Source organism: Oreochromis aureus, linkage group 16 (assembly GCF_013358895.1).
Source record: "Oreochromis aureus strain Israel breed Guangdong linkage group 16, ZZ_aureus, whole genome shotgun sequence".
NCBI lineage: Eukaryota > Metazoa > Chordata > Actinopteri > Cichliformes > Cichlidae > Oreochromis > Oreochromis aureus.
In genome coordinates this window covers 23,615,420-23,638,430 of record NC_052957.1, presented here as the reverse complement: position 1 = coordinate 23,638,430, position 23,011 = coordinate 23,615,420, and the positions used below count along the sequence as shown (strand labels likewise).

At 38.4% G+C, this 23,011-nt stretch overlaps 1 protein-coding gene across 1 annotated transcript in view; it reads right to left on the bottom strand.

The window, feature by feature from the left end:
• The window catches only part of itgbl1 (integrin, beta-like 1), a 49,773-nt gene that overhangs the window by 17,041 nt on the left and 9,721 nt on the right, over positions 1-23,011 (bottom strand). The window contains exons 3-7 of the mRNA XM_039600511.1: positions 17,189-17,335; positions 15,757-15,879; positions 15,240-15,380; positions 10,024-10,164; positions 9,358-9,504 (exon numbers count right to left, since the gene is read on the bottom strand). Of these exons, the coding sequence (XP_039456445.1) occupies positions 9,358-9,504; positions 10,024-10,164; positions 15,240-15,380; positions 15,757-15,879; positions 17,189-17,335 (699 nt within the window). The remainder of the gene's footprint in view (positions 1-9,357; positions 9,505-10,023; positions 10,165-15,239; positions 15,381-15,756; positions 15,880-17,188; positions 17,336-23,011) is intronic.

Below are 23,011 nucleotides of genomic sequence, written 5' to 3'. Positions count from 1 at the left end.
AAGTGCTGTGGTCAGGTGAAACCAAAATGGAGCTCTTTGGCATCAGCTTGGTTTGTCGTGTTTGGAGGAAGAGAAAGGCTGAGTATGACCTAAAGCCTAAAGAACACCCAGTCAGGCACGGAGGTGGAAACGTTATGCTTTGGGGCTGTTTGTCTGCTAAGGATTGGACAGGGCTGTATACTGTAAAATCTTGAAAAAGGACCTCTTTCCAGCTGTCCATCTGCATCTAAAGGACAAAGGTAACTCTTTCAAGGACACCTATGTTCACATTTTGGACAGAGGAGACAGACGGTTTGAGAGAGGAGTTAAAGAAGCCATTTATGTCCACTGTGAATGACCATCTGTGAACAGAGGGCGGGGCTAACGACACCAACTGTCTGCCATCTATAATCCAGTTTTGAGACACCTTAACGCCCACTCACATCCTGGGCCATTTGACCTCAGTAAATCACATGATAGGGTGGGGCTAGGTTTCACAGTGGGTTCACCCGAAACCTTGGCTGATTGGGACCCACACCCGTTTTCACACCTTGGCTCATGTGATTAGGTAGAGGATCCTCTTAGGGACACTCCCATAGGGCTTAAAATCTGGGACCGTCCAACAATTGCTCTTAGAAGTGAAGAAGCTTCTTGGATAAGAGGTGAAACATCTTCAAGGAAGCTTAATGAAGTACAGACGCTTTTCTTTCCAAGCTCCTTAGACTACAATGACCTGGGTGATTGAGAATCTTCACAGACATAACCTAAAATATTTAGATAGTTTCTGTAAAGAGGAGTGTGCCTAAATTCCATTGAGATGTGTGCAGTCCTGGTGACAAACTGGTGTTTCTCCACCAAGTACCAAGTCAAGTTTTGTACGGGGATCAAATACTTATTTTGTTCAATTACATACAAATCAATTTATAACTTTTAAGCAATGCATTTCTTTCTGCATTTTGGTTGATATTCTGCCCCCAAACCCCTCCCCTAATTTTAATCAAGCTACCATTAAAATTAGAGACTGTTTATTTTTTTTAAGTGGGCAAACTTACAATTTCAGCAGGGGATCACATAATTATTCCCCCCACTGTACAGACTCTTTTAAAGCATCTGCATAAACAGCATGCTAACACAAAACTAGCAAACAATCTAACTGATATTTAAGCTGCGTATATGTCAACCACAGCTAAGCAGCCAGAGCCTGATCTAGAAACAGCGATAAGCAATCAGACTTGTAGCATTGTGGCCCCAATTTCTACTTGTACCTGTTTCTACAGTGGGATCACAGTGGCGATTGCTGTGAAGCGCCCTTTGGCCTGGTTTCCAGCTGTGCTGTCAGCTTTGTGTTAAAACAGGAACACTTAAAAGAAAGATTGTGTGTGTCCTCATTAGAATGAGGATTTGTATCAGTGTGTGGGACCATAGGTAAGATGAAAGTACAGCCGATGTCTGTAGATTTTAAAGGAAACAATAAAAACCTATTTAGTCTGTACCAAATCTTAAAATTAGGTCATTACAATCTAAGATGAATATATTGGGCCATGACATCATTTATTTAACAAAAACTAAGCAGAAATGCGGAAGCAGTGTGTGTACAAGCTAAATACAATTTCGGAATTAAGGCTACGTCCACACTAATGTGTTTTCGTTTGAAAACGCATCGTTTTCTCTCCGTTTTGGCCTCCCGTCCACACTGAGACGGCGTTTTCCCTCAAGGAAAACGCAGCGTTTTGAAAACGCTCTCGAAATGCATACATTTGAAAATTGTGCTTTCGCGTCGCAGTGTGGACAACGAGAACGGAGACTTTTTGAAAACAATCACACATTTTAGTCATGTGATGCAGTCAAGTGACCAATTAAACTAAGATAGCGGAGGGTATTATACAGCGGTTGTTTTGTTTGCTCTCAATTTTGACAGCCCTATTAAAGATTAATATCAGTTTGTACAAGCTTCAGGTAGCTTTTCTTCAAATTCTTTAACTCTCACTCGCTTTTGCAACTTTGTACTTTTGTGTTACTCGCAGCAACAACTCCACCTCATTATTAGTCCATTTAAAAAACTCGGTGCTTTTCCTCGACATTTTGCCTCAACGTTTCAAGGAGCCGGAAAGTAAATAAGCGGCAGAAAGAAATGAGGCAGGTCGAATTGTCTTGCGTTCCAGTACTGGAACGTAAGTGTTTTCGGCCGTTTCAATGTGGACGGACAACTCTGTGACAGCGACTGAAAACGATAGTGTGGACGCCGAGCGTTTTCGGACGAAAACGCAGTTTTCAAATCTATCCGAGCTAGTGTGGACGTAGCCTAAGAGGGAGAGTATCAGCCTGGTTGGGCTAATCAAGAGGTTTAACCTCTTGAGTTAAAACTGAAAGTCTGCACATTATTCAAAACCCTCTGTAGTTGTCTACAAAATTACAAAAACTAAACTCATATAATTCTTCTTACATACACTTACAGTAACTGAATCATGTTTCTTTTTCTTTAAAAATCTAACTGTATAATGCAGTAGCAATATTATCAGTTAATCCTAAAAACTTAGTCTTTAATACTTGTCTGTTCTACAGATGAAGGAAAAACACACACACACACACACACGCACACACACACACACACACACACGCACACACACAATTGATGGCTTTTAAAATATTTCCATTCCCCAATGCTGCAGACAAAAGACACTTCAGAAGGGCTACAAAGAGGTAACCTGCCCACCAAGAAAAATAATTGCACAAAGGGAATTTCTTGGTGCAACAAAGACAGATGGTTAAATCACAGCACGCATAGTGCCCCTCTTTTTCTTTTCTCTTGTTTTTATTGAGCTGGGTATGTCCTTTTTTTGCACAATCATTATTCACTCTGAGTATTTTCCCTGTTTGTTACCCTGCGGGGTACATTTTGTGTTTAGTGCCACCAAATTACACCTAAAACACATCCATAATGTGTATGTGCCTGCCTTATCTTTCGATGACTCACTGGGGGAAATCAGGGGCAATAAATAGTGCAGAGCATGAATTTACAAGACAGCTACTCGAATGACAGCGTCATCTAATGTGTTGTCCATGTCACATCACTGTCACTTCTTATGACCACGCACTTCAGCATGCACAGACACAAACATAACAAGCTCTCGTCCTTCTTCACATACAACATACCACCATCTGCTCAGTGGACTCAGTTACCCTAGCAACCGGTGATGTCATAACACCCCTGCCTTATTGATTATCTCCGTGGCCGTCAAGCCATCCACCAGTGTGAGTGTGTGCATGTGTGTTCATGTTTCGCGTGTTATTCTGTCTAAAGTAAATGACACATTCATGCGAATGTCTTAAGACCATTTTGATTCCCTTTTTGAAAAGTTGAGAACTAACGGATACTGTTAAAAAAAATTAAAGGAACACTTTGAAAACACAGATCAATAGGAAAAAGAAATCATGTTGGATATCTATATTGATATGAACCAGGTAATGTGCTAGGAACAAAAGGATGCCACATCATTTGATTGAACTGAATAATTATCAACCTACAGAGGTCTGAATTCAAAGACACCCAGAAAATCAAAATTAAAAAATGATGCAGCAGGCGAGTCCATTTTACTGAAATTTCATTGCAGCAACTCAAAATAGTACCAGTTTGTATAGTTTGCATGGCCCCACGTGCTCGTACGCATGCGTGATAATGTTAGGGCAAGCACCTAATGTCATGACAGATCGTGTTCCAGCACATCTCCTCCCACGCGTGGACCTGGTCATTGCTGAACTCCTAGACAGGATAAGGTCTAACTTGGTGGCATTTGGTGGCACAAATGTTGCACGCAACATTGAGCTAAAAATTTTGGGGTGTTTTTTACAATCTTAATAATGTTAAAGCTTAGTCATGCTTCACCACAGCACAAACTGTAGAGAGGTTGGTGTAAAGTTAATACGTTAAATGGATGGATAGCCACTCAGCAGGTGGTAGGGTAACTCTGAATAATGCCCACTCATGTCAGTTCGTCCCACTACTTTAAAGAGCAGCAGTTTCCCAGTGGACTACAAAGAAAGTCCAAACAAGGTGGAAACTGTATTTTTTCAGGAGTCCCAAATACATGCCCACCCCCCCACCCCCCAAAAATAAAAAATTTTATGTTGTATTTTTAAAAAAATTCTCCTCTTTGAGTACTTGTCTATCTGTATTGATGTGTCAAAACTGCACAACAGTGATAATGTGACGTGATGATGCAATGTGTCAAAACCTGGCAGTCTGGCAAGTGGATGAAATCACATATATATATATAATCTATATATGTAGAAGGTGGCTTTCATGTAGCTTTTACCTGACTACCTCCTGACAGATGCTGACAGATGTAGTTAAAGGTTGAAATCCTTGGAAATCTGTTTCATTGAAACCACTGAACAACAGCACTCAGAGTCAAATTTTTCATTTTGGCTTCATCCTCAACTATCACATGCTCATGAATTGGCTGGATTACAGTCTAACTTAGCAATGAAACCATGCAAGCTGAATTTATCGGCTTTCATATTTAGAGCATACTGCATGTGAGTTATTTGCACATATGGGTTCGTTCAGGGTCGTTACCTAGCCAGGTTAAAGTCTGATGTAGGCAACATTTGAAGAACTGAATTGATAGATCTCACCACTGATGCATGCAGTGTGGACATAGCAATATTTAAATATGCTTACATGCAAAAACTAGTGTGATTGATTGTTCCATGACCACATAACTTCAATATTGTTAAGATTTTAAATTCATAATGTTGACATCAGTTTTCCGTGTTATCAGAATGCAGAGCTGAGAATATATTGTACTTACTTAGACATACTCTTACATGATTTGCTGTGATTAGCTTGAGGTCTGATCCATAAAGTAGTCTACAATCCAGCTGCTAGGTTAATTCAAGCATTCACCCTATATAAATCATGCACTTGATATGTATTAAACAGATGGCTACAGAGACTTAATCAACTTAAAGAGGAAACCTCACACAGTACAGTACTGTGCAGTGGTCACTGTGCAGAAGATCATCCATCTCCTAGACTACCAGAACAGAGCCCTGAAATTACATTATTATGTTTTTGTGCGATTTTATACATGAACTTTAAATTTAAGCAAAAGGCAGGGCCACAAAATTGAACAGAATTCAGAAATGTCCCATCTACACTGTGTCTCATTCATCACATTTTCAAACAACAGTAAGTGGGCATACGAGCCCATTGTTATGCCAAAGTGAGCACCAAAACTGTGCTGCACTGCCTGATCTGCATAAACACAACCACAGCTGTGACAGTCCTCTCACCACAGAGCTGTGAAACTGACAAACATGCAGGCAAAAGTGCAAAAAAACCTCTTGGATTGCATCTACATTACCCACTCTTTACACCTGGAAAAATAAAAAAGCTCAAAAATGTCGATTTAAAGATTTAAATGTAAAATCAAACCCACTGCACAATATATTAAACAACACATGACCACAGTTAAAGAGCGCTATCAGCATTATCAGTCTGGTTTTCCCTCCTGTTTAAGGTCTTTTCACTAAATTTCATTTTCATTTCAGCAACAGCTGCAATGAGTCCTCCAGCACAACAGGTATAATGCATTAAGCCTAATGATGGCCCCTTATGTGCTCATCCTTTGCTCATATGTCCCATCCCGTGGTGTGAATGAAAGCATTCAGTATGCAGCTAGATTCACTTTATGTACTAAGTTTATGATAGTCATCTAAAACCAATGTGTTAACAACTTTTTAGGGGATAAAAAAAATCAGTTTTGTTATACAGACAATTAACTATATTTCAAAACCTTGCAAATGACACAACAGTGTAAGATTAAAAACATTTTTTCTACTGCAGAAGGAATCTGCTATTAAATGTTAAAAAGTAGCACACACATACAGTGAATGTCTACTACAGGCCACACTACAGAGAGCAGAGAAAGGAATCCCAAGAATCAGCAAAAAGATGTTGAAAGCAGGTGTTTCCTTCAGGACATACCACAGTATAAAGAATGTACTATCCACAAGCGTCTTGTCTCCATCTTTCAGGAAGAAAGCTCTGAAGCTGCTGTTTCAAATTTCAAGGCCTTTCCTCTCAGACTAACATCTGTACCAGCCTCATTCATCCATGCCTAAGTGATTTTCTGTGTCTGTCTCCTTCAGTTTCTCTCTTTCTCGCTCTGTATCTTCCCTCCCACCTTGCTTCCTGTCTGCCTTTTTATTGTTTACATCTTTTGACATCACAGTCATGCAATGAACACATTTCTTTCCAACCGTTGTGAGTTTCTAAGCACTACATCATTGCTACAGACAGAAAGCAACTAGAAGAAAAATGATTTTTGACTATTAACTGTTTCCCTCGGCAAGGGTTAGAAAATCTCAGCCGAGAACTGTACCGTATCTCATAGTTTCCAAATCCTAATTCTCATTTAGGTGTATGAACAGGAAACGCGCAACAGTGAGATACGTTGGCAGGCTTTAAACTCTTACTGAATGGGCTGGAAAAAAATTTTTTTTAATGCAGTTCTGAAAGGGAAGCATTCATGAATCCCATTAATTGTTCCATTGCGCTGTGTAAATTAAAGTTCCATTTTGTTGCAGCTTTTGGAGATAATTTAAAGGTAGTATAAGAGGAATTAAAGTTAATTAACTCTCTGTGCACAAGTTAATCTTTTCTGGTTCATTATGTGGTGGGGAACGCCATGTGTCCTCAATCACGCCATTGGTTTGAGGCCGTCTGCCTGACACAGTAAGTAATAAATAGGTGATACATTTAAAAAAGGCACAAAATGGTTCTATTTTGACTGCTCCCTTGTTGTTGTTGTTCAGTTGAACCTTGTGATGTTAACTTTTTTGTAATTATGTTGTCTCCATGGTAGCAACCGTGCACTCAGGTGTAATCAGCAGCTCCTTCGCCCATGGGTGAGAGGAATGTCGGTGGCCAGTATAACATGCAGTACAAAGCACACATATCCTCCCTTTCCATTTCCAGCAGCAGAAAAGCTATACATCCCCCCACTGACTTCCCACACAGTCAAATGAATCAATGCTTCACATTAACCCCTGACATATCTGCAGAGTCCGGAGACCAAGCAGGTTTTGTCCTTGTAGAATTGCCCACTGCCTATATTATTAGGTTCAATCAGTGTGCAACCAACAGAATAGCAAAGGCTTTACTGTACCATCTCCTGAGGTACAGACATACTGCCAGGTGTTTCCCAGAAAAATTACAACAGTGTTTAGATACACTGAACAATGGCTTACGCAGCACTGTAAAGCTGATTGATTAAGGTTGCTGCATCAGTGTAAAAGGTACAAGAGAAGACACCCAAGTGTATGCAGCAGACTACCAGACAATTTGTCTTATTAACAAATGGCTGTAGCATCCTTTAGAACAATGCAGGCTGTCAATGCAAGGACAACTGTGCATTGTGCATTGTTAACCTTGGATGACAGTAAGAACTTGTTGTTTTTTGTTGTCTGGCAATGTGCATTACATGACTCAGACTGATGATCAAAGATTTTTTGGTTTGTTTTCTTTTTCTACACCTTGCTGGAGACTTTAAATCTAAAATCGAATTTGAGATATACCCATGACTAAAATGAGAATAAAAGTTATTCTTAATTTATGGAACTATATCTTCTTCTTTTGGGTGCACTGCTACGCTCCTGGATATCGCATCATCACACGCTGGCTGAATACTTTGCACAAAAATGTGAGAAGTTATGAATCAGGAACGGTTTGATAACTAATGAATCATTAATGAGTAGCTCCTAAATAACTGTAACTACTCAGCAGATGTTGACTAGAGAACAGAATGTGAGAGATCATGTAGATGAATCATTTGATAATTATTAGTTCATACAGTTCTTTCTGCATAAGTAGTTTCTGACTAACTCTGAACCCGTCACATGCTACAAAACATGGAGGATATGTTTATGTCTTAATCAGTCTTCTTTTGTGCACCCTCTGTAACGTGTCACGGTGTGTGCTGAATAGTTTTATGTCAGTCAAATTCAGTAGCAATAAAGCATTTATCGTTTTCCTCCAAATACCAAACACCTGGCAGGTTACTATCGCGTCTGAAACTTAAATATTCATTAACCTTCTAGATTTTTCGGACAGCAATATCCAAACGTCTGCTGCAGTCTGACCATAAATGCCTGTTTCTAGATCTTATTCTTACATCATCCATTTGGTATTTAAGTTTAATACCATTTATTGTAGATGTGCCCAGAAGCATTTAAGCCCACTTCTTGTAATGATTAATCAGTGCTGCTTTGCAAAAAATGACTCATTTGTTTCTCACATTGTTGACTGAAAAGCTTTCAGCTATGTAAACACCTAGTTGTTTCTTAATTAACTGTTTGTGTGTGGTTACCTTTGCCTGCTCAAGCAAAACCATGTTTCTGGAGTACAAAAAGGCTTTTTTAAAAACACTTTTTCCTCCATTTCTCAAATTCATAATATGTATATTAGAGTCCTATATGAGTGCACAGATTTCTGCCAAAGACAGAATACCAGTTATTTAGATTGAGATATTTCTGTCTGCACTGTTTTGTGCGAGCTCTGCTCCCTCCTTCGAAGTGGAGGAAGAAGATAAGAATGTTACACAATTCTGTGTACCAGTCAGAATTTAGCAATATCCAAATATACACCAGTCATACATCTGATTGTACAGTCCCTTAAACCAGATCCACGCAATCCTGGAAATTTATCATCTGATCTTTTTGCTCTTCTAGTCATGAATATTTGAAAATTGCTGAAAAATATTGCTATCATCCAGCAAAGATTTGTGGATGCTTGACTTTGAATAAACACAAAAAACCTGGACCTTTGCTTTATTAGCAGAACCACTGGCTCAGTAGCAGAATCTACTGTTAGTATTAAGTCCCACTTTTACAGGTACCAAGAAAACAAGCTTCCTCTGTCTAGAAGCGCCACCTATGAATTACACAGTGCACTGTAATAAATCTAGACACAACCACCTGCAGTCTAAGAGTTAGTTTACATTGTTGCCAGAAAAGATTGTAACTAAATGTATATTTTACATCCAGAAAAAAACCTTCACACACATATATATATATATATAAGTATGAGGACAAATGCACATCACAGCTCACAAACCAGATAAAAAACAAGCACATGTAAGGCTTCAGTATGCACACACATTTTAATGCATACTGCTGTATAACATAACAGTCAAGCGATTGCTGTTAAGATAATGGCTCGGTTAGAGACGCCATCACATTTGACTGATGTCTGTAAAATGCTCATAAGGATGAATAAAGAGATGCGCAATTCTGGAAATGACCTATTTTACTCCAAGAGGTAAAAGCAGAGTGCAAGCCTGCTACGGTAACCATAGCAACAGGCAGACCAGGTACCTCGTCCGAAGCAGGGCAAATTGGACGTTCCTCTGCACTTCTTCAAACTGCTTTCCAAAGACAGCGAACAGGACAGAGGATGCTCACACTTATTCCCTGCCCACCCTTCCTTGCAGTCACACCTGCCACAGTTGCATTGGCCATGACCTGCCGAAAGCATGGAGGAAGAGTTGGTGAAAGTGGGGTTTTGTGCAGAAAAAAAAGTTGTTGTGGAAGGGAGGTGATATTTTCTGGTGCAGAAATTTTATAATTTAATGAATGGAAAGCTCCATAGTAGCATCTATTATACTTTGTTCATTAATTCTTTGGAGAAATAGTGAAAAGGTCATATTTACCGCTCCCTAGTTTATTGTTAAGTTATATAGGAAGTTTACTTTTATGGCTGAAAAGTTGCACCAAAGCAATAAGAGTAGCATGCAAAGTGCTGTTAGTGTTTGCTAAGTTAAAGGGACTGCAGTTTCTTAAAGTAGAAATAGAAATTAGAGTAGCTGTAACTTTGTCACCAGCCCTTCTTTGAAACATTAGTTCAACATTTTGAAGAATAGACTTTTCTTATTATTATTTATCTAGGTTATCACACTAGCAGTCAGCAAAGCAAAGTAGTCAGACTACAAAACCCTCATCATATGTTTGAATGTGTTTTTTAATCATACAGAGCTTGCTGACCTGAGCAGAAGTCATCTGTGTAGCGGTCATATGTTGCATGACAGTTCCTCTCATCGCACTCGCAGGTGTCTCCATGAATATCTCCCCAGTCACCAGAGGGATCAACATCATGGCAGTTACACTCTCCACACACACAGGTCCCTAAAACAGACAAACACACATCCTGTAAATTGTGTTTTCTTTCTACACTCGTCTTTGATCTTTCAGATTAATCAGGCCAAAAGCAGTGAGCAATGTCAAGTTCCAAATCGCTGTTTCCATGAATGTTGGTGGGGGTAGGAGCGCATTCGTTTCCTCTTGCTGAAAGGCTATAACTTTCTTTTTTTCCCTTTATCTTTGTATCTGTCCATCCGTCTGTCTCTCTTTTTTATTTGTTTCACGTCTGAGCAAGATCATCAGCTGAGCAGTATCCATTGGAAATCCCATTTTCTCTTATCAGCAGTGACAGAGCATGGGGAACCCCAGGGGAGCAAGGCCAGCTGGCAGGCCTGTAGGCTGTAGCTGGCGCGTGTCTGGCCCCTTGGCCCTCCGCTTCGTCTCTCTCACTACCTCATAACCCTGGGGTTCTGGATTAATAGACCCATGCACTTTTATGTCTGATACAAATGTCACAGTGGAGCCTCACCAGAGCAGATTACAGCACCTGTAACTGTCATTGATCACAAATGTTTTATAATCACTAAAAATCAGGATGCCATTTGAAAATGTTCACTCGCCAAATTTCTGTTATTTCAGAATGTGAAATGACACATTCACTTGTATATGTTTTCAATGTATTTAGCTTTTGACATGCTGTGGTTGGTTTACTTCCGATATAATCTCTACTGGGAAGACTGTGTAAACCAAACGGATAAAGGGAGGGATCATCCTTTGATTGCTGTCAGTCAAATTAATCATAGAGTATGAGCACGAGATGAAGGTTACTCATGAACAAAATGCAGGGGAGAGGAATAACATGTCGCAATCTCACACAAAACACTTCAAATCTTTACATCTGTACATGATGATGAAATCAAATCGCGCCTCAGTGTAATCATCAGACTTGATCCATTGCCTATAATCTCCAGGAATTATCTTCACAGTGCTTTTTGGATTAATTCACAGTGAAATTGTTGTATGTCACATACGGACAGGATTTGAGAATTGTCCCCATAAAGTCCTATACTGAACTGTTCAACTTCTTCGAATTATTTAGCAAGTAGATGCATAAGAATTTAAAGAAGATGCTAAACATATTTGGTACATTAAAACCAGGCAATGAGGGTTACACACAGTATATATAAAGTATAAAGTATACTTGAAATTTACCCATATATACTGCTGTAATTTCCACATCTGTTAAAGTAAAACTTAAGTAAAACCAGGTATGTATTAGTTGGCGTGGCTTTCAAGGACATAATCTTTTATTTTAAAATTACATTTCTAAGACTCTAGATTTATAGTAGTTTAAAGTCATGAGCAATTTGATGAAAATGTGACAAATTTGCTGGTAATGTATAGCAATTCAAATCTTTAAGATTATATTAACATCCTGTGCCATTTGTTATTATATGGTGAAATATGGCTAAAGAATTCAAAGCCATGGGCCTGTATTTCCAATTTTTAAACAGTCTAAAACTCTAAAACTGTATCAAAACTCAAACAGAAACATAATAGAATAATGGACTGAGAAAAGGAGTAGATAAAAAGTCTCACTGAGATTAGAAATCTCTTTTTCAAGAGAGACCAGGACAAGAGGGCCCCCTGTTACGTGGTACTGCTGTTTCTCTAGCACAGTGGCTGCTCCACTATAAGGCAGTTGTTCATGCTATGTCAGCTGTGCACTAGACCATAATTTTGCAGCTCTGTGATGAGACTCTGTCCATGTGGCCTACCATTTCACCCTACCACTTAGCCAGCCCTCAGCCAGTTCACTGTAATTAATTTTTGAGAGACTTACTGAAATCCCACAGGATCACTTGAGCTAGGTTAGTGAAGCTGTTTTGCTGACTGCTTGTCCTCCAAGCAACGAGTTTGAACTCATGACTCATGACAACGACTGCAATCAACTTGTAGTAACATCTGACAGATGATCAGAGGAAACAGGGTGAACCTGAGCTCAATTATGAGTGTCACATAAAAGGCTATGAATACTTGCGTACATGTTTTATTTTATTTATTTATTTTAATTAAATTGCATGAAATTAAATGCATGAATTTCAAGCAAACTTTGTTCACTTTGTCATTATCAAGGACTGTAGAATTTTGAGGTGAAAAATGAATTTAATACATTTTGGAATAAAGCTGTAACATGACCAAATGTGGAACTAGTGAAGCAATGTGAATATTTTCAGAATGCCATGTAAGCTGCTTGCCATTTTCAGATATTATTTACTAATAGGATTGGTACTAAATGATAAAGATTCCTTTCATGGCACAAGCATTTAGGGGGAAAAAATAGACTGGAAGACATTACTGAAAACATCTTCAGGAAAACAAGAGGAAGAACAAAACAAAAACAAATGTATAAATTGTTTGATTGCTTGTAGCACAGAGTGTTTGTTTCCCTCTTTATAATGCAGCAAACAGACAGGAAATGAATTTGACCCCATTTAGAATGTTTGCTTCCTGTTTCCTAGCAACACACTTCTACTGAAATAGATATTATCAGAGCCCTCGAATAGTGAGAGCCTCATCAGCCGGGGTTCAGAATACAGGATCATCATGTAGCTCATGTAGACTTTAGATAGTTCCCAAAGTACCTTGCAGAACTCTTTTTTTGGTCATTAGTAGTCAAAATGCACTGATCTACAGTAGTTCTTATACCACAGTAAAGTGTTTTACAGTTAATCTTTGTATACATGTTTATATGTTAAAAATCGTTGGTGTTAGCCGACCTTATTAGCTTGTATTACCCTTTTCAGAGCATGCTGCTATTGTTGATTTTATTGTTTTGTTTTAAATATTGTAATCACTAGCAGTCACAACTCAATAATTTGAAATTTTAAAATGATTGTTTTCTACCCACCAGTTTTCCTCATTTTGGCATGAGGATACGTGTCTATGCTTATGAAACACATTGCTCCTTTAACAGTTTAACGATTAAATATTCAAATGCAAAACAATTGACCACTTTCTGTGTGAGACACAAACCATCCTGCATGCAGACAAAACTGCTATGAAATTAGATTTACAACAGATTTCAGGTTGCAGTAAAACACATATTACTGTGTATCACATGTTACCAGGCACGTTTTAACAGGCATTGTAAGATACTTCTTATTTTAGGAGGCTTAAATGGTATTAATACATATTTATGTGTTTAACATAAACACACATTTCTGTTTTTTGGTTGGTTTAATTTAGAAAAAACAGTCTTATTATATGGATTAAAACAACAATGACAAATAAATGTAATGTAAAGCAATCGTATTGAAGCACCACATTTAAACTTTAAACCACACCATGGTAAGCACAGGTTTGCTTTATTAAAAATAAGAAAAAAGTAAAGCTTGAAACACTCAAGGAAATGAGTCTCCCAGTCAGGGTGCTGTCTCACTGTGTGACAGTCTTCAGGCTGAATTCTACTGTGGTTTTACTGCTGAGAGATAGATTGAAGAGAGAAAAAGACAAAATGTTGGACAAGCCTCTAAGTGCATTAGGAGAAAACATTTTCATAGCTTATATTTTAAACTCACCTTGTGTTTTCAGTCTCATTTTAGCCCCTCTGCTCTTTTCATCAACTGAGCTGTAATATAATACAGACAGTAACAGTTAAAAAGAACATAAAGCTTAAAAACAATATTTACGAGACTTTTCAAATCTGTTCTCTGCCTCTTTATAGCAATATATCACAAAAATAGCTGTTTCGCTGATTGTTGTACAGTTACTGTTTTACCATAGTAGGTTATACCCACAGTGGATATATTTATTTAATTAGACCAAACAGTATAATGTTATATTTAGCTAGAAAACTCACACTTTGAAGCCATTAAAACAAAAAGTCATAATGTTGATTGAAATAACATCCTGGTTCCTGGTTAATATTACATGCTTGCTAGCTTAATCTGGCATCATTTAACATGTTTAATTGGATAATAATGATAATAACATGGTTTATTGCTCGATGTAATTTGATTTATGCATGCCAGCAACATAGAGTCTTGTTTTTTTAAGTATCTTACCTTTAAAAATGAATTCCAAACTTCTACACTGCTATTTCTGATGACGCGACAGGCACATGTTGCTAACATCCCAAAACTATTCAGAGGATCCATGATCTGTCATTGCTGTAACAAAAATGGTCCACTGGAGTGAACAGAGATCTTTACTTACCATTCGAAGGCTCTAGTTATCTGCTTGTTAAGTCTTGTGAAATTAGCCAATTATGGGTTGAACTGCTCCTTAGTTTTCAAAAATAAAACAAACTGAAGTAGTGGTAGATCTAAATTCTTTAAGCCCCAATAAAATGATCAGTGTGGCTATTCAGGTCTTACAGAAATGTTTAACATCCAGACATCCATGAAAAAAGAGCCCCAAGGTTTGGTGGAGTAAAGTTACAAGAACGTTAGCTTGCGAGTTTCTATTTAAAGATGATATACCTGAAATACCTTGTTTAGGTATTTCTAAAAAACAACATTGTACAGCTCTGTTATAGCGATGGAGAGCAGAACAGCTGAGACATTTGTAGGGGCCAGTGAAATCGCTGACATATCATTATGTGCCACCTGGTGGTGAGCTACAGAGCTATAATTAGACTAATATAAATTCTCCAAAGTTCATCTTGAGGGTTCCTGATAAACAGAGAAAAATATCATCAAATGTCAGAACCAAGACACCGAAAATGGACCAAACTTCAACCATGATGATCCCATTGACAAGATAGACATGTTGCTGCATGGCTTGGATGACTTGGTATGAGAAAGTTATGATCACAAGATTACAATTCTGAATTTATTCTCTGAATTCTGAGAATTTCTGACTTCTGATTTTTGTTTCTGAATTTTGAGAATAAAGACAGAATTCTGTCCTTGGTGCGTGATCTGAAAATGTAACCAGCATAATACTCTTCAGTCCAGCATTTTGTGGCTTTCTAATCAGCGACAGCAAACATATGTATGTTTATATTTCTTATGTATAACTGTGTATATGACCTGTGTATATTATGATAATACAGTTAATAACAGCTTAATAAATATAAAAAACAAAAATCAACATGATGTCCCAGGTAAACAGACCTCTGTTGCTGCAGATTTTGCCATCTGGAGATGTGCATCTCTGCCTGCTTTCCCATGGGCTCATGTCACACTGGAACTCACATTTGTCTCCATGCCAACCAGCAGCACAGTAACAGTTTCCACAGTAACATTGGCCATGCCCTGGAAGCAGATCACAGTGGAACAGCTGATGAGATTTCCTCTAAAATTTATTTTGACAAATGGTCATTACTGTCCTGGTGATTAAGTCATGTTTTTGGTAATCTAAACAATACTTTTTCCTTTAAAAAAAAAAAGTGAGCATTAAAAAAAAAACAGTGTCAAAAGCAGCATATGTAAGTTGTAATTGTGTAGTGTTAATACATGAGTATTTTTATGGAAACCAAATGAGCAAAGGTAATGCATTTCTATTCTTTTATCACGGTAAAACACAATATGTATTACAGTAGTTTGTACCAAATCCAGCATTGGTTATACAAAGATGCATTCTATGTTTAGGGGAAGAGTAAAGGGCTTTGTCAGCAAATGCAGGGCACACCTCCGCAAATCTCTCCAGTTTCCTCATCCAGGCACTCGCTGTCATCACACTCACAGAAACGTCCTGTTACCATGCCTCTCTTGTCTTCATTGTCACACATGCAGCTACCGCAGTGGCAGGTTCCTATGGGAAACACAAACTTTAGACACAGTTTGTTGGAAAATGTCAGATTTCAATAAAGAGCAATTCAACACCTAGAATCTAGCGCTGTTAACTGGAAGCACTGTCTGTACATCAATAGTTCTAGATTGTTGTCTGACTGTGTGTGCGTGCAGTCACTCGCGCCGTTCCTTTTTGTAATTATGTGCTAAAGAAGCAGAAGGCTAGACAGCCTCATGCTGTGAATACATTTGCATTTCTATGCAGGCCACATACGGTACAATACACACACTCACATATACATTCACTACACCAACAAACATGAATGCATACTCAAATTCATAGACACATAAAAATATCTGTAGCCTTCATTTAGCTGGAGTCATTGCACGCTAGTGAGGTTACGGCCAAGCAGATGAAGGACTGGCTGTCGGACTCACCTCACAGTGTGTGCCTTCAGCGTGTCAGTGCATAATACTATGTTAGTCACACAGACTGTGTGAATCAAAAGTACTTTGTCTTGTGTTATTTAATTTAAAGTCAAACTGAATTATCAGTATTTACTTAGACTATTGTTAATTCAAAATGTCTTCTGGTATTTACATATATTTGTATGTGTAGGTGTGATTTTTGTTTAAACTCATGTGTGTATGTGTGACTGTGTTTATATATCTTTGTGGGGACTAAAAGTTGGAAGTTTACTGTGCTTGTGGGGACCAACAGCCCTTATGGGGACAAAATCCCGGTCCCCACAACATTAACTTTTTCTCGTAATGCACTTAGAGGCACTTTTCAGACTCAAAATGAGGTTTTAGTGTCAGGATTACAATTAGGTTACGGTTAGGATTAGGCATTCAAGGCATTCATTAGGGTTAGGGCAAACGGCTAGGGAAAGCATTATGTCAATTAAATGTCCCCACAAAGACATGAAAACGAGCGAGTGATTAATTGCAATTAATGCGTTTATTATGTTAACGCCTTGTTTGTGTTTTTGCTTGTAGTAAATTGTTATCACAGAAAAATTCATATAAACTGGTAGATTATTAAAAAAAGTTTTGAATTATTATTTTTTAAGTATTTGCTTATCGCTTTGTAATAAAAAATTCGATGTGTCAAACTGATTACCCCCTCACTCTGTCTATTAATGGCTTGGTACTAGGCTATGTTTAGGCAGATATTATTAAAATATTAGCAGAGCATGCCGAATTGTCTTAAAAATTGCTGTTGGTAATATGTGAGGGTGCAACGCTTTGATAAGTGTTTGCTTCAAAATTTATGTTATATATCTACATGTAACTGACTCATTGTGCGTGTGTTTGTACAATAGCTGTACCTCTGTTGGAGCAGACCACCCCCTGTTGGTTTTTGCAAAGCTCTCTGCTCTCCTTGCCGGATAGGGTACACTCTTCCTGAAACTGGCAGGCATCACCGAACCAACCTTCATCACACTCGCACACTCCACAGTCACAGTAGCCGCGGTCTAAAGGGAAACACAATGCATCATATGCTGTTTACCACTGCTAACATCATGTACATGACCAGTGTTTCACATCACTCTGTAAACACAAGGGCACATGTGTTATATCTTAAATGTACAGTGTATAAAATTTCACAGCTTAAAGTCAGTAGATTGCAGATTACAGTCAACTGAATTCTATTTTCTTACCCCTATCAATTCAAGTTTTCTTACCCCTTGCTACAGTAGCCACAGTAAGATAAGCAACTCTGGTCGCCATTCATCTGTAATGTGTGCAGGCTGTCAACATCTATTACTCACAAAAGTTTGTGAATGGAATTTGCAACAAGTACTTCTGTCTGATGACAGTGATACTGAGGTGACCTGTTTAGGATATCCTGAACTTTTCTGTCAGAACCCGCTGCTGTTTTTGCTACCATTAGCAGCTGTCAGCTAGCATTAATGAAACTTTCTTGGAAGTGGATCTAACTTTGAGTCACTCTCATGCCATGTGATATTTTAATCAAACTGTACATCATAGGGAAATGTTTAGGACACCTTAACCTAACATTAGCTGACATAATGTTAGCTTATTATCACTTGTTGTTTAGCCGGCTAGTTGTCAGCTGTCCAGAGAGGCAAGGGTTGCATGTCTAATATTTACAAAAAGTAAATGCAACAATAAGTAACTGTGACAATATTAGGAATAAAAAAGCTTGCTTATGCAGATTTTCGTGATTTAGAGCCCTGATTTCAGCTCAGGAGATAAGAAGAGGATTGCGTTTAGCAGCAAGGGGCCTTCTATGTCACACTCAATCATTCGCCTGAATCGTTCATCATGTAAATGTGGTGTCCTTTTCAAGGGCTATCCATCAGTCATTAGTAACGCACAAGTCCCCTGTCTCTCCACATTATCGATACGTCTCAGGGGACACATGAAAGAGAACTAAACCACAGAGACAACAGAATTCCAAGGAACGTCCAGCTTTTATAAACCTCTAACAAATCTGTAACATCTATGCTGTTAAATTAAGCCCTTTGTTTGTGTACAAATATAAAGAAATATAAAGTCCACGACATTATAAAGTCTTGTATAGCTGTAAGAAGACTGACTTATTTTGCTTTTTGTCTGTGGAAAACACTTTGTAACTGTTAGCCATGATGCTTAGAAATGTTTTCTAATGTTATCATTTTTGTGTATTTCCATTATCATTTGTGTAAACAGTTCTATTGTGAATTATCTATAGTTTTATGCATGGTATCACAGCTGAAAGAATATGCTATATAATAAAGGTTCAAAAAGCCTGCTCTAACTGCCAAGGTGTCAAATACCACCGTTTTGTTAAATTCAGTGTTACAGATATGCACATGGTTTCCTTTAGCATTGATCCTGTAACACATTCAACACCTTTCATTCCCCAAGTTGTGATATTTTAACCCTAAAAATGATATTTATCCAAAACTAACAGTGATTTTTACCTAAACTTGTGAAATTAAATAGTGATGGAAGCAGAACACAAGCTGCTGTCTCCAGGCTCACAATCTAGTGAAGTATGTCATACCACCTACTTATGTACTCATTAAAATAAGCTTCATAAGCATCAATTACAATTTTATAATGACGACTAAATAATAACTATTGATTCACCGCACTGTGTTCGTTTAAGCGTTAGCAATTTTACTGTAAGAATTAAAATAATGATCAACAAATAAAACATTGACCAATTAGTGAGGACATTTTGTGATTTGTCCACAGTAAATCAGCTGTCACATACGTATCGCATAATGATTTATTAGTGATGGTTATTCTAAAGTGTTATCTACAATAATTAGTGATTCTTGAATTGTTGTTGCATTAAAAAAATGCTGTCTTACAGTTTAGTTTAATGTGATTTTACTGATTTGTGTACATTTGGCGCATATTCATGAAGAACTATACACATATTGTAATTGTAGAGAGGTCTTTTTTCTGGATTTATCACATACTTTTTGCATATGGGAACAGGAGCACAATAGTTATAAGACAGAATTAGATTAAACACCTTCCAGCTTAATTCTGTAGACTATTACAAAGTTAATGCCACCCACTAGCCCCCGTTAATCTCCCCCTCGACAATCACTCTGACATATAAAACGTCCCTCTTTGTCTGGTAGGCCAAAATTTATGTGGGTGGGAAGGTGCCTGTCTGTCGACAGTTTATCTTTTCTAGTGCTTCCTGAGCAGTATTCTCTGTGGTATGAGGGTGTCAGGGTCCCTCCTACGCTTCACAGACAGACACACATACTCAGCCAATAAGGTCCCGATCAGTGCACAGATATATCCAATGAGGCTTGCAAAGTGTGGGTGCACCTCTTCCACCATCAATGGCAGTAATAACAGGTGATATAGTGCTGGCACAATTAATTGCTGATGAGGACAGGATGGTGACTCATGCAGCAAGCTCATTACAGGTTTAGGATTTAACTTGTTCATGCATAATGATAAGTCTGCTTTTTTTCAAGTATTTCAAGTTAGGTTAGTAGAAAACAGATCATTTACAATTTAGACAGTCTTGAGGCTATTCGGAGTTTTTCATGCAGTTTCAATTATACGCAAAACTGTAATCCTATGTTTTACATACATGTTTTTTTCTCTGAGTGGCATTTCCTCACATCCTTTGTTTGTATTGTGTTCTTCGTTACATACTAGTGATTTCACCGAGTAATTATTCCACCTCGCTTTTCTCTCCCTGTGGCCTGTGGAGCATGAAACGACAGCACATCAGCTTGTGTTTTGTGGAAAAGTTCCAGGAGACACCTGTCTCAGGTAATAACTAATTATGTGTGTGTGCAGTACTCGGAGCAACTGCTGCTTTCATCCTTTTACACTACCCAAATTGATCATTCATTGAAAATATTGCCAACTTCATAATACCTTTGTAAAAGAATTTTTGAAAACCCAATGTAAGCAGGATCACAGCCACGGAGAAAAACACTTGTTCTGACAGCGTGAAGTGCTGGGAATCTTAATAGGTCCCAATCATAACTGACTTTTACTAGGAAACTTGGACAGACTTAAGTGGCTTTTTCTTCCTGCAGCCCACGCTGGAATCATTAGGTGACTCACAACACAGGCGCAGTGCCCAGCAAAGCTCAGAATATCTTAGTGAAAGCGCATCAAAATATGTACTAGGAAAAAAAATACAGGGATGAACAATTTAATGGACTCTAAGGACTGCGATCCACTCTAGCCCGTTGTTTTGTTTTTTCTCTTTCTCTGGGAAATAAACAGAAATATTGTATTGAACCTAATAACTTTATTAGGCACACCTTGCTAAGACGGCTTTGGAACCCCTTTTACCTTCACGACAATATGCTCGAAACATTTCTGAGAGATTTGGGTATTGACGTGATAGCATCACATAGTTGTTATAGATTGTGTCCATGACACAAATCCCCCAGTTCACCAAATCCTAAAGGTGCTCCATTGGATTGAAATCTGATGAGCGCAGAGACCCTTTAAGTACAGTGGACTCATTGTAGTGTTCAAGAAACCAGTCTGAGATGATGAGTGAACTCATACAGGGATCGTTATGGTCAGAAAGAATGTTCAAATAAGCCATGGTGTTGATTTGGTACCTGTATCAAGGAATTATCCCCCACGCCAACACACCATGAGCAGCTTGAAATGCTGATCCAAGGCAGGTTGGATTCATGTTTTCATGTTATTTATGCCAAATACTCACCCTACCATCCAAAAGTCACAGCATCAGAGACAGATTTGAAGTTAATTTTTTTTTTTAAACTTAGGTAGCATCAGATGGTATAGGCAGGCAACTGACATGATTGTTCAGCTGGGCTTAAGCAACTAGTGTTACAGTTTACTGCTCCCTGAAATGTGCGTGTATTGGAAGACACGCAAGCTTATGTGATACTGACAGTGAAAGTTTGTCTAAAGGTGTGTGATTTGGAACAGTACTGTCTAAACTGATACCATATGTGGCGCTGACATAAAAACTCCTTGGGTGGGATATTCTCTGGCTCTGATAGGGGGCAAAAGGGCGCAGCGCAGAGTGAAAGAACAGAGGCTTTTAAAATCCAAGGCCTGAGAGACAGTGAAAGGAAGAAAAACGAAAGGTGGGGAGTCAAAATGTTTTTGACATCCACTGGGGGAAACAGGCTTTTAATCTTATGCTTACACCTCTGAATTTCAGCTCCTTTGAAATAGGGTGAGAATGACACACATATGATAAAGTCTGCCAGAGTCACAAAGTTATAAATTGATCTGACTGCAGATATATTTGGCTCTCTGCCTTAGTCCACATTAGTGGCCGGTAGTTGTTGCCAGAGGTGTTTGAGTAATCGTTTTGTCTGTTGTTGCAGTAAGTCCGCTTGAATCAAGAATATTTGATGTTGACAAATCCAAATAAATGAGTCATTATGCTTTAATTAAGATGCAGTAGGTTCAGTCCTGATGTAATAGTTTAACACTACTTAACATTTCATCTCCTTCTTCTTCTTTTAGCTGCTCCCTTTAAGGGTCACAGCAGTGGATCATTTACTTCATCTCATCCTATTCCTCTTCTGTCACTCCAATCCTCTGCATGTCCTCCTTAACTACATCCATGAACCATCTCTGAGGTTTACCTTCCTCATGCCTGGGATATATCCGCTATTCATCCTCTGCACATGTCCAAACCATGTTAAACATGCCTCTATAACTTTGTCTCCAAAACTCTCAATCTGCTATTTAACATTTCAATTAACAAGGAAACAATAAAGCAACATTTTTATGGTTTGTACCCCCCACCTCCATTTTTTTCTCCTTTTTTCCCTCTGGGATAACACTAACACCATTGTCCACCCTGTATATCTGATCAAACAAGTGGAAAAAAAATTACAAAATTGAGGGAGGATTTGCATCAACTGGCTCTAAAATGTTTACTAAGGAGCTTATGTGTTATTTACATATCCTGTCATGTGCTGTAATTTCTTCTCCAAAGGTATAAAGCACAAACTTATTCTGTTCAACAGAAAATATTGCTTCTCCTAAAAGAAACGTCTTGTTGGAAGTCCAGGTTTTTCTTACTTTACATAGGTGTTACAGTTTAACACAGCTTGCACCTGCATCTAGCAGGTAATTTGTCACACCTTTAAACAAAGAATCAGCAGCTGTCTCTTAATTTGCCATTATTTCCTTGCCACCGCCTGTTCTGTTAATGCTAAAATTTCTCAGCTATGACCAGAGCATGCCAAATGCTCTATTTGCGCTATCTAAGGAACTAAACACCTATTAGATTACTTTTATTTGTAATGGCAATCTCCCCATGGACCTCTCCACGAATGACTACTTTATTATAGTGGAGGGGTTTGCGTGGGAACTATGTTATCAGGGCCATTTCCCCATTGGGACTCCCAAGGCGAAGTGATCCTGAGTCCAGACTAAGAGAGATTCATGGGGAAAAAATGTATGATGAAGGATAAATCATGGGATATGGCTACTCTGCTTAGGATAGGGTTACTGGGGCCCCACCCTGTGCATAGTAGAGCTCCTTGTGGCTGGGTCTTAGCCCAAAGGCAAAACATGGGTCAACTCTCATCTGGAGGGTCTGTAAGGGGTTTGTACTTTGTGAATGGGAAAGTGTTTTGGGCAGAAGTCCTGTCAACCCGACAAATCTGGCTTTGGTAACATAGAATGTCAATTCTCTCATGGGAAAGCAG